At 39.1% G+C, this 16,839-nt stretch overlaps 1 protein-coding gene across 1 annotated transcript in view; it reads left to right on the top strand.

The window, feature by feature from the left end:
* The window catches only part of prdm6 (PR domain containing 6), a 124,218-nt gene that overhangs the window by 29,841 nt on the left and 77,538 nt on the right, over positions 1–16,839 (top strand). The window contains exon 4 of the mRNA XM_034118736.1: positions 12,745–12,872. Coding sequence (XP_033974627.1) covers positions 12,745–12,872 — 128 coding nt within the window. The remainder of the gene's footprint in view (positions 1–12,744; positions 12,873–16,839) is intronic.

Here is a 16,839-nt window from a genome sequence, read left to right as displayed (position 1 = left end):
ATCGCATGATAGTCCATAGTTAATCGCGATTAATCGCAAATTAATCGCACATTTTTTATCTGTTCTAAATGTACCTTAGAGGGATATATTTCAAGTTTTTAATACTCTTATCAACACATGAGTGGACAAATATGCTTTATATGTTTGTTTATTATCATTTGAACAATGACAAATATTCTCATGAATATTAAACACAACAACCTCTGAACATTACAAATATTCGCCTCAATTCAACCTGGAACCTCTTTCATACAATAATACTGTGTGTGTGTGTGTGTGTGTGTGTGTGTGTGTGTGTGTGTGTGTGTGTGTGTGTGTGTGTGTGTGTGTGTGTGTGTGTGTGTGTGTGTGTGTGTGTGTGTGTGTGTGTGTGTGTGTGTGTGTGTGTGTGTGTGTGTGTGTGTAGACACTGTGATGAATCGTTGGAGCTATGTGCAGCTCAAGGCATATATGCTCGAATGGGAGCTGCCTGGACGCTGCAATCATGTTGCGCGTACGATCCGTGCTGAGTGTGCTGACTTTTCGTACAATGTCCCACTGTCTGGCTACCTGCATAAAGTCAAGTACTCGGCGCAGTTGTCGGCGAAATGTCATTGAAACAGCTCCTTAAATCCGTTAGCGCAGCTAGCTAGCACCAGATGCTAACAACAACAACACGTAAGGTGTGCCTCGCTCGCGCGAGTCGCGCCACACATACACACTCCCTCCCGGTCCTCCCGATGGCCAGTCCGGGCCTGCCGGTGAGCGTGGAAGTGTGGTCTGCCACAAGCGGGCGGCAGAAGCGAGGCTGTCAGCATCAGCTTGTCGATGGTATTTTACACTCGATGCGCTCTGAAACTACGGCGGCCGAGGACAAAAAATACACATGCGTTAATCGCGTTAAAATAATTAGTGGCGTTAATTTTTTTTTGCGTTAACGCGTTATTAACGCGTTAACTTGACAGCCCTAATTATTACAGTAACGTTGTTACTTTGTAACGCGTTACACCCAACTCTGGTGGTCAACAGTGTCAAATGCCTTCCTGAGATCAAGGAAGACAGCACCTACATATGGGCTCGTGTCCAACATACATTGTCTCAGTGGAGTGGTGAGCACGGAAACCAAACTGCATTGGGTGGAGTGGAGCGAAACCTTTATCTAAATGTTTGGTGATTAGTTTTGACACCCATTTCTCAGCTATCTTAGAGACACAGGGGAGGATGCTGATTGGTCTGTAATTGGACATCATTGCCTTATCCCCAGATTTAAAGATCGGTGTCACCGTGGCCACCTTCCAGGACGATGGAACTTCCCTCGTGCTGATAGATTGATTTACTAGCATACTAATTGGTTTTATTAGACCGTCAATATTTGTCTTTATAAAGTTGGTGTCTAAATCATCTGCATCCCTAGCCTTAAAACCTCTTAACCCTAAGATTATATTTTTACCTCAACCTCTGTGATTTCCTCCAGGTCAAAAACGGGGTGTGTATCCACAGTCAGGCTAGGTGAGACCTCAGATGGCGGGAAGAGCTTTGTAATGTCCAGAGCACTATTTATGAAATACTAATTTAGAGAGCTGGCCAACACTGCAGGGTCTTTTATCACGGCATCATTGATTTTTTATTCTAGAGCATTATTTTCCTGTTTCTTATGTTTACCTAATAGTTTATTTAGGATTTGCCAAACGTTTTTACTGTTACCTTTCACACCTTCAATTATATTGATGAAAAAGTCTTATTGTTTGAGTTACCTTATTACGAGCATGAGTAAATTTATGTCTGTCAGTGGATAGTCCGGATTTTAAGCTCTGCTTTAATAGTTGGTCTCTAGATTTAATCAAATTCCTGCACTGTAGATTCAGCCAGGGAAGATGATGTTCCTTCCTGTCCCTAAGGCACCCTCTTCTTGAAAAGGAAGACATTGCATCGTTCATTTTAGATATAAACAGATTACTGTTTTCACCAATATCTTCAGAGGAGAAAGTGTCTCCCCAATCAATCATTTTCACTGCCTCCATAAAACGTTGTTGCAGGTTTTTGGGGATGAAGCGTGAACCGAAGACCTTGAGAGGGTGGAAATTCATGGAAAGTGTGGAGATGATGTACCCATGACTTCCAATGACTATAAAGAAAGAAAAATAACTAATTTGTGATTTGTGACTGAGTTGACCAGGTTGTTTTTGAGGGTTTGATTGGTGAATGCGATTATTGGCAAATCAGGACACTTGTTTCTGAAAATGTGTTGCTGTTTTGCATATTGGACACATCTCACATATTTTCCCTGCTTAAACAAATCTTTCTTTTTCATTTTATGTAAACAATATTCATAAAAACTACAAAATGTTAAGTATTGTTTTTTTTCCGCAAGGCAAATTATCGAATGATGTAAAGAGACAATGTCAAAAAAACTGGGTGGTGTTACCTCATTTCTGAAGGTGGTGGTAACTCAGTCCTGTGGGTGGTGGTTCCTTAGTCCTGTGGGTGTAGTCACCTCAATCATGTGGATAGTCTTACCTCAGTCCTGCTAGTGTTGGTACCTCAGTCCTCTTTGTGATGGTACCACCGTCCCATGGGGGGGTGTTACCTCACTAACTCTGGTGATGGTACCTCAGTCCTGTGGTTGGTGGTACCTCTGTCCTGGTGGTGGTTGTACATCAGTCCTGTCGGTGATATTTCCTTAGTCCTTTTATTAATGGCACGACTGTCCTGTTGATGGTGGTGGGTATGTCCAGGTGGCTTTTCACCTCTGTCCTGTGATAGGTGATACTTTAGTCCTATGGGTGTGGGAACATCAGTCCTGTTGGCGGTGGCATCTCAGCCCTCTTGGTGGTTGTATGCCAGACTATGGTAGTACGTCAGTCCTTTGGGTGATGGTATGTTCAAACTGTGGGTGGTGGAACATCAGTCCTCTGGGTGGTTGGTATGTCCGGCCTGTGGGTGGTGGTACCTCAGTCTTGTAGGTGATGGTACCTCTCTCCTCTAGGTGGTTGTACGTCAGACCTGTGGGGGGGCAGTACATAATTCCTCTGGGTGGTGGTATGTCTGACCTGTGGGTGCTGGTACCTCAGTCGTGAATGGTAGTTAGTCTTATGGGTGGTTGAACCTCAGTCTTGTTAGTGATGGTACATCTGTCCTCTAGGTGGTTGTATGCCAGACCTGTAGGTGGAAGTGCGTCTGACATGTTGGTGGTGGTACATCAGTCCTTTGGGTGGTGCTACCTACAGTGTGAGAAAGCAGCAGCCCTGCTTTCAGACTGTTGACTCTGAGGTGAATCAGAGTTGGTTGTCCAAATATTATCCATTTCTCTGAACGATTATTACCCTCTGATTTAAGAGTGGGCTCGCTGCTCAGTTCTCTCGAGTTGCTGTGGAGGTCCAGACTGTTGCTTTTGGGCATGTCGGCGGCGGCGTTGATGGCAGTGATGGCAGCAGGTTTATGAGGCTTACTGCTGAAAACGACAGGTTGTGATTAAGAAAACTGACAGATTTGGTGGACCGAATTCCAGCTTGTCACATACAGGATGAATTAGGAGCAGACTGACTTTATTATGGCTTAATATAGCCTTTCAGTACACATCGCAAGACGGCTATGAAGACATACTGTGGTTACCAAAGACTTGACATCAGCTGTATAGAGTGTGTATGAACAAAGGGTTTTCTCTCTGTCAGGATACTGCAAGGAACAAGGAGGAGGAGGTGGATGGATGAATAAGAGACAGGAAGAGAAACTACTCTTTAGAGATTGAAGAGGAATACAAAATAGATTACATTTGTTATTTGGATTTAATTTAAGCAGGCAATGGTGGTTTGAAGAAATGTTAAATGCACACTTGAATTTGTTTTCCACAAGTGATGTCTCATGTTGCGTCTGATGATTCTGAGTGGTTAAAAGAGTAAGGCTGATGCTAGATTATAAAAGACAAGAAGCTAAGTTAAAACAAAACCAATTAAAAAAAAGAAAGACATGATAGAACAATACTATGTAAAAGAAAAATAAATAAATATACACATCCAGGGCCGGTTCTGACCAATGTGCTGCCCTAGGCAAGATTTTAGCTGGCTAGCTTTTATTTATCCTAATACTTATAAAGGTGTGCCTTGGAAATATTTGTTTACATAAATTGTGATCAAAAGTTTGAGAGCCACTGAGATAACTTAGACTAAAGTTAATATCTAAAAACTCAGAGTCCTTTACCTCACAGATCCTCCCAGTGTGACAGGAGAGGACTCTCCCTCCAGCTTGTTGTAGAGACATCTTCTTATATCTGTTAGCGCAGCTAGCACAAGATGCTAACAACAACAATCCCCGGTACCGGTACTCTCTCTCTCTCTCTCTCTCTCTCTCTCTCTCTCTCTCTCTCTCTCTCTCTCTCTCTCTCTCTCTCTCTCTCTCTCTCTCTCGCTCGCTCGCTCGCTCCCTCGCTCGCTCGGATGCTCACTCGCACTTTGGCTGTGCGCCCATCGTACAGGATGAAATGAAACGTGTAACCGGGGTGAAAAGGGTGTTACCTTTACTTAATGATGAATGTTGTTACATCAAGGCCAAAAATTAGAATGAGCGCAAACAGTCAAAAATAGTTTTTTCCCTTCCCAGCGCAGCGCCCCGCCCAGATCTGGCGCCCTATGCCAAAAACCGGCCCTGTACACATCAAAACAATATTTTGATTAATTACATTTGATGTAAATATTTATTTTTTCCGCGGTGTCTCGCTGTCTCGCAGACCCCACGCAGCAACCAGGAAACGACACCAGTAATCCAGCTCACACAATGTCCGCTCCTCGAGCCTCAAAGGGCGGAGCAGCGATCCCTGCAACGTCCCGCCAACACGGCACCCAGACCCCACGCAGCATTCTCGTCTGTTTGTCATTACTGGTGTCATTTTCTGGTTGTTAACAAATGCCATTGTAAAACATAATCACTGATGTTCCGCTGTAACGGTGGTGAACTCATCAGAACAGAGTGGGCGAGCTGACCAATCAGAGCACACTGGGCTCATAGGGAGGGGGGGCAGGAGCTCCAACAAGTCGTTTAGGACAGAGAGTGAATACACATACTATACAGAGATGCTGTATGAGAAACCAATGTGATTTTGGAACATTGAACAATGTAAATCTATTCTAGTATACCTCAACAATGGAATTATGATCTGTAGAAATGGCCATGTCATGGGACCTTTAATATAATGGTTTTTCCATGCTTTTCCGCTGAGGAATAACATATATTCAGTTTTTCTGACAGATTTCTCCAGTTTTCTTTCCTATTAAGGCTTTTTCCACTATTTACCATCACCTGCAGGAGGAGGACTCACTAAGATTAAGTTAAAGAGGAAGAGGTGAAGGAGGAAGGATAAGGGGAGGAGGGAGTGGGGAGGAGACATGGTGAGATAAGTTGGTGGAGGAGGAGGAGGCTGATGAAGCGAGCAGATAACAGTAGAATTAGTGGAGTTTCATTGATTAGCTGTAGAACAGAAGCGTACAGGCATTGATCCGCTCTCAGGAACAGTTTAACAGGATTTGGACTGAAAAAGAAAAAGAAGACGACAACAAGGTGATGTGTAGAGAAAGCGTAGAAGAGGAACTTTTTCTGATGCTGATGTTCTGCAGACACAGCTGATTGGTTACTGAGCTTCTAATATTCTGAGAGAAACAGGTGATTGGTCCGTTAGTGGTTTAAATTGCAATGATGAGCTGCACTACTATCACTGCTCCTAGTACTAGGATGGGTTAAAAGCAGAGAACACATTTCACTGTGTGTGCTGTGTGCTCTGCATGTGTGACCATTAAAGAGGGGTTCATCCCTCCAATTCTAATTCTATTCTATCAAACATCCTATACCTCTACTTACTTCACACTTTTACTTTTCAAATTAGCTACTGTTTGATGGTAATACAAATTGAAGTGATGTCTTGATACTGTATGTTGAGCTCTGACATTTAAGTCAAATGCTAAATTGAGACTTTACTAAAACAAATACAAACAAGCTTTTCAAAGAATAACATTTTGCTTCATATTCACTCTCAGATTTGTATCTTCAAGCATGCACAGTTGCTGTTGAATTCAGACTTTAAATTCCCAAGAGACACATATTTCCACCATTACTTAAAGGCACCACAGAAGCAAGTTGTGTTCAATACACTCTGACATCACTATATTGTCCCGTAGACTAATGAAAATAACAAACACCATAATAAAGTGCTTTAGGTAAGCATTTCCTTGAAATTGTATCCAGGAGAGGTCAGTGGAACACTATCTAGCTTGGTGTTAAGTTCCTTATCAGGAAAACTGCTCTTAATGTTTTCAGTAATCCAAATAAGGGTTCAGGTGGTGTTGAACTCGATTTAAAGAAGCCCTATGCTTCTGGGTCCCCCCCCTCATGAGTGTTAAAAAAGGTTCATGTTCATGTAAATGGTCTTCAAGTGCTAAAATCCCTTTGTTCCCTGAAGAGGGAGTTTCTCTCCCACATTAAAAAAAAAAAAAGTGTGTGTATAAAAGTGAGAGAAAGTGTGGTAACACCTTCAGACATGATAGCTAACAGATGCATTAGTGTCTTACTGACACATACGCGTCACACACACGTTGTCCTCTGATGCTGAAGAACCCATTTACATGCCAGTGTTGCTTCAGAGCTGCAGTTAAGTGTTTTTAACAGATAACTGAACCACATTCCTGTCAGAAAACAAACACACACACACACACACACACACACACACACACACACACACACACACACACACACACACACACACACACACACACACACACACACACACACACACACACACTCACAGATCTGTTGGTTGAGCTTGTGCAGACTACTCACCAACAGCTATCTATATCTATATTGCATACACAAAAGTACAACATATTCTCATTTCACACGATCTGAAAGTCATCTCAACTCACTCAAGTGTTGTTGTTGTTGTGACTTGGCAACTTTATGCTAGATTTAACGACTTTGGTAGAAGCTGCTAGCTAATTTTATTAGCCATCATGAATCCAAAATGTCATGCTCTCATCAAATATAACAATGATAGGCCAACTTTATAATCCCTGAACGTCAACAAGCCCTCCCAGCTTTGTGCATCACTTTTTAGTGTCCCCCGTTTCCGTAGTTTGTTTAGTTTCTTGCAGCGGTTTGTATTTGCAGTGTATCGTTTATGCAGTGCTTTTAGTGAACAATGTGCATTTGTTGTGAAGTTGGTGAATGTTTTCTAAATGCTGCGCATGTTTTGTCCAGTTGGTGAAGATATTTCTTTACTCGCATGTGTTTTGGTACATTTGTGTTTTTATATTTGCATCATTTGAAAGTGCAGCACATTTCTTACAATATTACCCATTGCCGCATAAGATTTACAAAAAATGTAAAAACCATTGCTGATGCCGTTTAAACAAAGCAATGAATATTCGGCTCCCCCTGTAGCAGCTCTGATGTGTGGTCTTAGTGTTTGGATATAAAGCTGTGCGCTGCCGAAAGGGTCATGTGTCCCGAAGAAACGGAGGGCCAAACTAGGATAATTTATTGAGCTATAAGAAACCAAAGCTGTAGCAAAAAAAAGGATTGTTGTGCTCAGACAGAAAAATGACAGGCGGAGCTGTGAAGTCAAACCGGCAGCGTGGCAGTGTTTGCAACATTTTCTACCCGCTGAACTAAACAACATGTTATATTTGGCCGTTCATCTTGCAGATGGAATTTCACAGCGATGGATTCGATAAACACTTTTAGCCAAAATGTATTTGACGGAACAGCATCAAGCTAGAAACCAGCTGCTGAGGCTCCAGTCCACTGATGTTTTACTGTACAGCAAGCAGAGGGTCACACAGGTGCTTCTGTTAATGAAAACATCATATAACAGAGTATCAGTGTTGCTACATTCACAATAACATATTCTATTCTTTAAAAATGGGCACAAAATCAGCACAAACACAATATATCAGGACAAATTACAAAGCACAGGCATTGTGACAAAATTAAGAAATTCTAACAAATTAGAATGGATATGCTTTATTGATCGCAAATTAGGAAATGTTTTTGTTACAGAAACGTGATAAAAAGGCATTGCACATGAATTAATAATAACAAGTAGAAAAAATAAAGATATAAATCTGTAGTGTACACAATATACAAATATATAATAATAATAATATTGAAAATAAATAAATAATATATTCAAACGTACAGTATGGTTACATTAAATGTTAGAAATTCTTGGTCATTTATTTTAAGCTCTTAAATATTTTGTAGGTACTTTATAGGTTACTTTTTGGTATCGCACTTTAGGAAATTCAAAGTGATTGACATTTAACAAAGAGATTTAAGAAACTTGGCAGGCCACCTTTGGGTGCTCCCACCCTCCTTTCAGGAAAGTAAAAACCACGGCAGAGCAGGGCGACGTGGGAGGCTGTTAAACGTACTGTCATTCATTTAAATAAACGTCAGTGAAAATGGCTGGGAGTAACAAAAGCTTTAAACAACAGCATAGTGCAGGGAACATAACACACCATACACATGTGTTGGTAATGTATACTTACGAGGACCCTGAGAGACATAAGCATTCCCCCTCATCCAGTGACCTTAAATATACTTTTCCTAAAACCAACATTTTTATTAATGATTTCTTTGAAAAGCAAGGCTCAAAAACAATGTCCTCACTCAAGCTCTAACATATCAGGTCCTCACAAAGATACAAGGACAAGTATAAGAGCACACATGCTTTATTACTTTTAAGAAACCCTCTTTGTCGTTTCATCAGCAAAATGACTGTAAATAAAATACATTTTATACCAAATGTCCCATCATCCCTGATGCCTCCTGTCTTTCCTGTAAAGGCTACCCTATGAAGCTGAAAAATGCATCCTCCCTCATATCCCTTCATATTGCTTGAAAGATTGTCTTTCTGGCGTTCATTTTGACACCTTAATTAGTTTTGGTCTTTTTATACAAAAATAATTAGCTGCAAAGATTAGGCAAATGACTGCTTAGTCGATTGACATACAAATCATTAACAGCTTTTTCAATAAGGGATTTGATAAATAAAAATGGCCAGTAAAGTTGTTTTAAGCTTTGTTGATTTACATACAAATCATTACTTTCTAGGCAATCGATGAATCATTAAAGTCGTTTTTAGTAACAAAATTGGCCAAAATGCTGTTTTAAGCCACTCAAATATGATAAAGATGCCCTCCTTCTTGTTTTACATGATATTTAAGTGAATGTCTTTGGGTTTGGGACTAACAAAACAGGACATCACCTTAGACCTTGAGAAACTGGGATGGACAGTATTCACTTTTTTTCTGACCATTTATATATGAATATTATATTTACAGCAGATTCATCAATAATACAAATAATATTTTGTTAAAGATAAAAATGTTTCTTAGTTTAGTTACCTGATTTTCTGTTAATTATAATACAAATAATAAAGACATCTTAGTTTTTAACATCCTTTTTTAAAATGTGTATCTGCCTTTTAAGCATTTTTAAGCTACAGCTGACCAAAGCTACATTCACTTCATGCGGTTCTGTGTGAGGGTTTAGCTAAAATGACAGATTGGTATTTCTTTATGAAAAAGAGAAATATTTAGATGGTTGATTGCCAACTTTGATCCTGACATTTTGAGTTAGTTCATTTGAAAATTCTTCCATCTCACCATTATATATATATAAAACGTGAGAGATGAAAGATATACTTAAAATATAAATATATATATATTGACATATATATTTTTATTTTAAGTAATTTCACAAAAGTTCTGATTTACAAAGGTACATTTTTTGTTAGCTTTTTTGCAAAAAAATGCTGTCAACAAATAGTTTTTGTCATAGTTTACATTGACAAAGAAAGACTCATTTGGAGAAAAGTGCCTTTAAATTGTGTTTGTTTTTGATTTGATAAGCTATTTACATGTGGCTGTTCTTGTTGTCTTGCTGTAGTTGCTATATTATTTTTGTATTAGCATGTACAGTATGTACTTGAGCACAGTTTGGGTTCATTGTAATACATATTTTAGTGATAGCTTGGATAAAATATATGGCTAAAGATATTCTGATACACAGACACAGAACAAAATGGAGTTGAATTAAAATGATATTTCAAATTTCTGAAATATAGGCTGAAGATTTAACAAGAAATAGGCCTACATTTCTTTGAATCTACTTGTTACATTATGAAATAGATGAGACAGGATGGTGTTCAGACAGATTAAAGTGCTTACACGCAGAGAATCATAAATGAGGCTGTTTCCTCTGATTCCCACACTCATTTACTGCATTGATTGTTTGCTGGCTGTATGGACAGCAGAGAGGCCGTCTATTGGCTCAGGTCATCACCTTATAAATGCACTCAACGCCTCCTCAATACAGTCACACTGCATCACCACGGATGGATGGAGGGATGGATTAATAATGAACACAAAGAGAGGCGGAGGGACATTGACTCCTTTTAACCGCTTATTGTGAATTATTCTGTTTGCATGTTGAATTTGTATGTTTGGCACCAGATGACCACCTTTAAAAGTCTTTATTGAACAGTTTCCTCCATTACTGTTCTGAAGTATCACTTCGACATACTTGTACTTTCGTATATCCTTAAATGCTTCTTAATAGAGTGGTGCAATGAATCCTAAAAACTGGAAATGAGTTAGCATTTTAACACTTCTGCTTTCCCTTGTCTCAAACTGTTGTTTTCATGTGTTTTTGGCTAGATGCCGAATATAATATATTTGGTTAACACAAGCTTAAGAGGTTTTCATGTTCTGTTCATACATGACATAAAATATGTCAGTAAATACCCAACTTGTTAATCTCCTAAGCTTTTATGTGTCTTAAATATGGCGGTTACTAACAAGTGGCAAAATGAGACACTAAACGTTAGCCGCCTATAGCTGAGCGTGACCGTGATGTTGTTATATTTATAGCCTAACGTTAGCTTTTTACTGCTACAGATTGCATTTATGGTAAAAGTGATGTTAATATGTGACGATTATCCTGCTGAACAAACATATAAGTATCATACATTTCTTTTTGCAACATTTTCAGAAATAATCCAAAATAAGAAAATGAAAAAAATCATTGTTTTTTGTCGAGTGAGCGAGCGTACAAAAAACAATATTCAGCTTTTTACTAAACTGTTTTAAACTATCCTTTTGTTTCATATTCATATTCATATTCATTCATGCTTGTTTAATCTTCTTATGTGTCTCTGAAAAAGTATTTTTAGATCTCAGCGAGTGTTTCTATTGCTGAGGTTTTATTAGTGAGACTTTTAAGTAGGTGTAAATCAGATTTGTATAACGTTTAACACCTAGCAGGCATGTAATAACCACAGCACCAGGCTGAGTGCAGACAAGAGCATAATGATCGGTTGCTGGGCCAAGACACACATTTAAATAAAGAAGTTTAAAATAAAATAGATAGATCTAAATCTTTGAAGGTGGAAGAAAGTATAAACATAATAAAATGAACTAAAATAACAATAAAAACAATATACAGCAGCAAGTCTATGTACATATATACAGTATAAAGGACATGAACCACAAGAATACTCAATACAAAATGTACTAGATAATTTAGACTGCTCTACAATATATTACAGTAGCAGGAAACATATATACACATGGTAGTATATAAATTACATTTGTGTAAGTAGCACTTGTGCCAAAATGTACTAGAGGGGAGGAACCAAAACTATGTGAGTTCTCTGCCGGCCAGAGGTGAGTTGTTATAAAGTGTTATGGCAGTCGGCAGGAATGTTTGCCTGTACCTCTCAGTGTGACAGCGGAGCTGGAGCCGTTTGTTGGAGAAGGAGCTCCGCTGTCTGTCCAGCTGCAGGTGGAGAGGGGGGGTGGGGTTATCTGTCTGTCCAGCTGCAGGTGGAGAGGGGGGGTGGGGTTATCTGTCTGTCCAGCTGCAGGTGGAGAGGGGGGGTGGGGCTATCCATGATGGATAACAGTTTGTTCAGAGTCCTCCGCTCCACCACAGATACAAATGTGTCCAGTTTGACGACGATGACTGAGCCCGCTTTCTTAATGAGTTCATTCAGTCAGCTGGTGTCACCGGCTCTGATGCTGCCCCCCCCAGCAGACCGCAGCAAAGAAGAGAGCACTGGCCACAAGAGACTGGTAGAAGTCTTGTGATCTTTAAGATAACAGAAATATATCATGAAGTTACATACAGTAAAATATATTCCCAACAAATCCCTGTAAACATGGCTTTTATTAGATTTGTTAGATTATTTATTAAAATGTTTAATACATTTGGCGGACAAATTGGTTCGCGGACCGATTAAAAAAATTAAACCTAAATGGCTCACGAATTATACTTTGGCGGCCATTAATATACCTGGGCGGCCCGCCCAAGTAAAGTCTATGTGTGGGAAACCCTGCTATCTTACCAGTTCTTATGCAACTCGCAAATATCTCTCTCTCTCTCTCTTCTCTCTTCTCTCTTCTCTCTTCTCTCTTCTCTCTTTCTCTCTCTCTCTCTCTCATCTCTCTCTCTCTCTCTCTCTCTCTCTCTATCTCTCTCTCTCTCTCTCTCTCTCTCTCTCTCTCTCTCTCTCTCTCTCTCTCTCTCTCTCTCTCAATGTTGGTGCGCAAATGCGCTTTTTTCAAATGATCCGGTGCTCCTTTTGTTCCGGGGGGTGCGCACCTGCGCACCAGTTATGTGCAGCCCTGATTATAGGACTTAATTAATCCTAGCAAACCCGGCACATCTGACTCTATATTCCGCTTTCAGCTCTAAACCCTGTTCCTTTGTGTGTTCCAGATCTACGATGCAGAAGGGACGTTACAGCACTTTATTGATGGTAATGATCCCAGTAAGTCCAGCTGGATGAGGTATATCCGCTGTGCCCGGCACTGTGGGGAGCAGAACATGATGGTGGTCCAGTACAGGTAAGGAAGCCTCTTAATTTAATTTCATCCAAAGGTCACAGGAGTGTGTGCAAAAACATGTTTTTTTTTTACCAATGCTATAAAAATACACATATTTCGGGATACTATAGGCTCTAGTCAAAGCATGGAATGTCTTAGAGACCAAGTGCAGCGACTGGAGCAAACCTCCCGGAAGTTTCAAGAAAGCTTTCACTGGGGGGACATTTCTAAACAAAAGCTCACAGGGGAGAAGGGAAACAACATCACCGTTAAGTGCACGCTTTGCCTGTTAGCTGCCCTTTTTATCCAAGAGGGCTACGTCTAATTTGAAGAAGCATTTACAGGTAAGAACAACGCTAACCGCTAATCTTAGCTAACTAACCAACTAACTAACTGTCTACTACTACTGATGTTACTTTGGGACTGTTTTTATAAAGTTTGTGTGTCAAGTGTGAATAGCATACTTAATAAAGTATATTTACGTACATAATGACCGCTATGACAAGTGAATATCATAAAAAAGTAACAAAAAACAATTGCTTAAAGGTGGGGTAGGTAATTTTTGAGAAACCAGCTCAAGTGCGCTAGAATTTGAAAATACACAGCCGGAAAAAATCTGCCACTTCCTTACAGAGCCCCTCCTCCAACACACACGAACGTGCACATGACCAATGAGGGCACGAGATAAGTGTGTGCACAGATGGAAGGCTGACAGGCAGGTAGGCCATCCAGTTATTTTAGCCGGGCCGGCTAAAATGATTGGTCGTACTTTTTACAGTATTACGGCTTCCACAGATGATATTTTTTTATGGATTTTTTGTCAAAGCACTTAAGATATTCATTGCTATCGGGATGTTAAGAGCATTCTATGGAATATAACAAAAAGTGTATCTCGAGCCGGTTTCTCAAACTTACCTACCCCACCTTTAACAAACGAACGGACATAAACATTATATTAGTTCAAACCACTTCAAGTAGTGGAAGATTGCTTGCTTTCTTTACTTTATCATCATCAAATTCAGTATTGGAGTCCAATACGTGGAACAGTTATGCTTACTGCCTGAATTTGTCTAATGAAAGGCATGTTATCCATCATAAAAAAACACTGAGAAGAGGTCCCATTTTTAATACAGAATATCTTGGTTTCTTCTTTCGATTGTTACATTGTTGTGTTGTCTTTCCTTCTCTGTTAACAGAATTCAATTAGTAAAAGCAATGTTATTTATATTTATCTTCTATTATCTTTATTTGCATATTTGATATTGAAGTAATTCACAGGTAACGGAAGGTAATAAGGATACATGTCTTTAATAATGGGTTGATAAGATTAGATTACTTGTTTCAAAAGGTAATTAGTACTTTTAACGGATTACATTTTTTAAGTTACCTTCCAAACTTCTGATCATTGTATTGTCGTGTGTTTGGATCAGGTCCTGTTTCATACACCTTTACAACAGGCTTTGCAACATTCAGTTCCCCTTGCCTTGTTATCACATGATAGCATCTATCTTTTCCATCAATTATTTGCGATGATGACAGTTGACTTTTTAGTGGCGTCCTCACCAAAGATTCTGAGAATGGCTTTAAGTGCGTTTCTTTTCTGTGAAATCTAATATCTTTATTACCAATAAAATAAAATGTACTCCAGGGGTTGTTAAAGACGTTCCGCTCCATATATCAGTGCCTACAAACAGCACGATATTTATCTTCAGGCTGGCATGTATGCAAGGCCAGATTAACCATATGGACACACTGTGCCCAGGGGTACTAGAGTAAGAGAGGGCCCTCAGTGAAACATTTTTAAATACAAAAAACAACCTCACTCATTATACATTGTTTTAAATGAAACTCACTCTCCGCCGCAATAAATAACTCAGCTTTTCTATAGGGTCAAATTAATATATTTTCTAAACCGTCTCTACTGTAGGTCTCACTATGTATGCGCTCAACTTTATTACTACGCGCGGCGGTCTATAGCCGAATCACAACCCCTCCTTCACTCATGTCACATTGACATTGTGTCACGTGAGCGGTAACAGCCAAACGCCCAGCGGGGCAGCGAAAAGAAAGAAAAGGAAGAGAGAGTGGCAGCTGCATTAAAAAATGTCCCAACAATAAATAGTGATATTACCTAGGTCTTCTTGAGCCATACACTGTCTTGAGATCTTATCCATTGTATCCTTGTCTTGTGATTTTTGACTGAAAAGGCAAAAGGCTAGACCTACTTTGGTTGAACTATGTAGCTGCCTTCCTGCTTTTGACAAATAGGTGTGCGATTGACATGCAGAGATTGAATGAACATGTCAATTATTGGTCATGTTGGGTAGGCGCGTTGTTGCGTGGGTTGAGGGGCCCTGAGCTCTCAGTGCCCGGGGGCCCCTGGAGGTACTACTGTAATCCGGCCTTGCATATATGAAAAATAAAGCATTTCAATTGTTGCCCTTTTTCATTTTTTAATATCCTCGGGATCATTCATTATCAATGTACTAAAGAGGTTTTGAGTTTTACAGGTGTTACAATTTCCTCCCAAAAGATCTAAGATTTTAATAGGGAAAATATGTATGGCTTTATTAATAGCAAAGGAAATGGTACGATAGCCTTAAGACAAACACTACCTTGTAGTATGAATACAATCAATGTAGGTTCAAAATGTGTGTCTGAAACATGACTGTGGCAGTTTCAAAATATCTTGAAAAATGCAATAGAATACAGTTAACATAATGAGACTTTTATGTAGAACCTCTTCCATATGATGGACAGTATATGATGGCGAATATTGTATCTTGATAAGCCTTAACAAAATTGTTTTGTTTATCAACTAATTAATACAATAATGTACACCAGACTGTTCTTTAATAATTAAATTATATCTATGTTTACCAGTACACACTTTGCTTAGCTTATAAAACAAGACATTTCCTACAATTTTATATTAAAAATCGGACTTAACTCTGCATAGAGTAGCAACATTTTAAAATATATTCAGCTTTAGAACAACTTGTATTTTTTCTTGACATAGTTTAACATGCCTCACTTACCTGAGGTTGGTGCTGTTTCCTCGCAGTACAGGGATGTCGTGGTACATTTACTGTACAAAGATTAAATCAACAATGCAGTGTATTTATTTTAATAACTACAATCTATGAATCGGGTGCATGTGATCATACAGCAAGGCCAGTTGTCATACACCTAGGAGCAGTGGTGGAATGTAACAAAGTATATTACTCTTTTGAGGTAGTTGTACCAAATATCTTTTCTTTAATTCTGCATTATAGTTCTCTTCCACTACATTTCAGTATAAAATATTGTACTTGTTACTCTGCTCCATTATCTGAGAGATTTAGTTACTTTAAAGATTCAGATTCTTAGCTAATACAACATATAAATCAGCTAATAAATGGACAAATTGACACATAATTATAGGTTAAATGATCGAACAGCAGTATACACAGTAATTGAAATTAGCTCCACCGTTACTAGCTGTGATGAACACATTAATGCACCAATAATCTGGTTTCAGACAGAGGGTGAAAAGAGGTGCTGTAGCACAGGCAGTATGAGAATAATAAAGAGCTTTAAGAACATTAAAGCATGGAAACATGTCACAGTAGAAGCAACATTATTAAAGGGTGACACAAAGTCAGGACACATTGTGTTTGCTGTTACAGTCTCAAGAATCTGATAAGATGTTTAAGAATATGGACAAACCACCTAAACAGGAAGTAGCCACCGACAACGAAGACAAAGAAACTGTTATCAGAAGTTTGGCATCTTCGGCAGTGAAAGAATGTGCTGATAGCATTGAGTACATGGTGGTGTTGTTGTTGTTGTTCTTAAGGACTCAACAGCAAATTTGACAAACTCATTGTACTACCTAAACTGGCTATTCATAATTTAGGTTTTTATTTATTTATTTGCATTTTAAGAAATGATTTGACAAACTAAATTAGATACAGTTCAAATTAAAATACATTTAGATTTTTTTTTT

This window comes from Trematomus bernacchii, unplaced genomic scaffold (genome assembly GCF_902827165.1).
Source record: "Trematomus bernacchii unplaced genomic scaffold, fTreBer1.1, whole genome shotgun sequence".
Lineage (NCBI taxonomy): Eukaryota > Metazoa > Chordata > Actinopteri > Perciformes > Nototheniidae > Trematomus > Trematomus bernacchii.
This window is presented reverse-complemented; position numbering and strand designations above follow the sequence as displayed.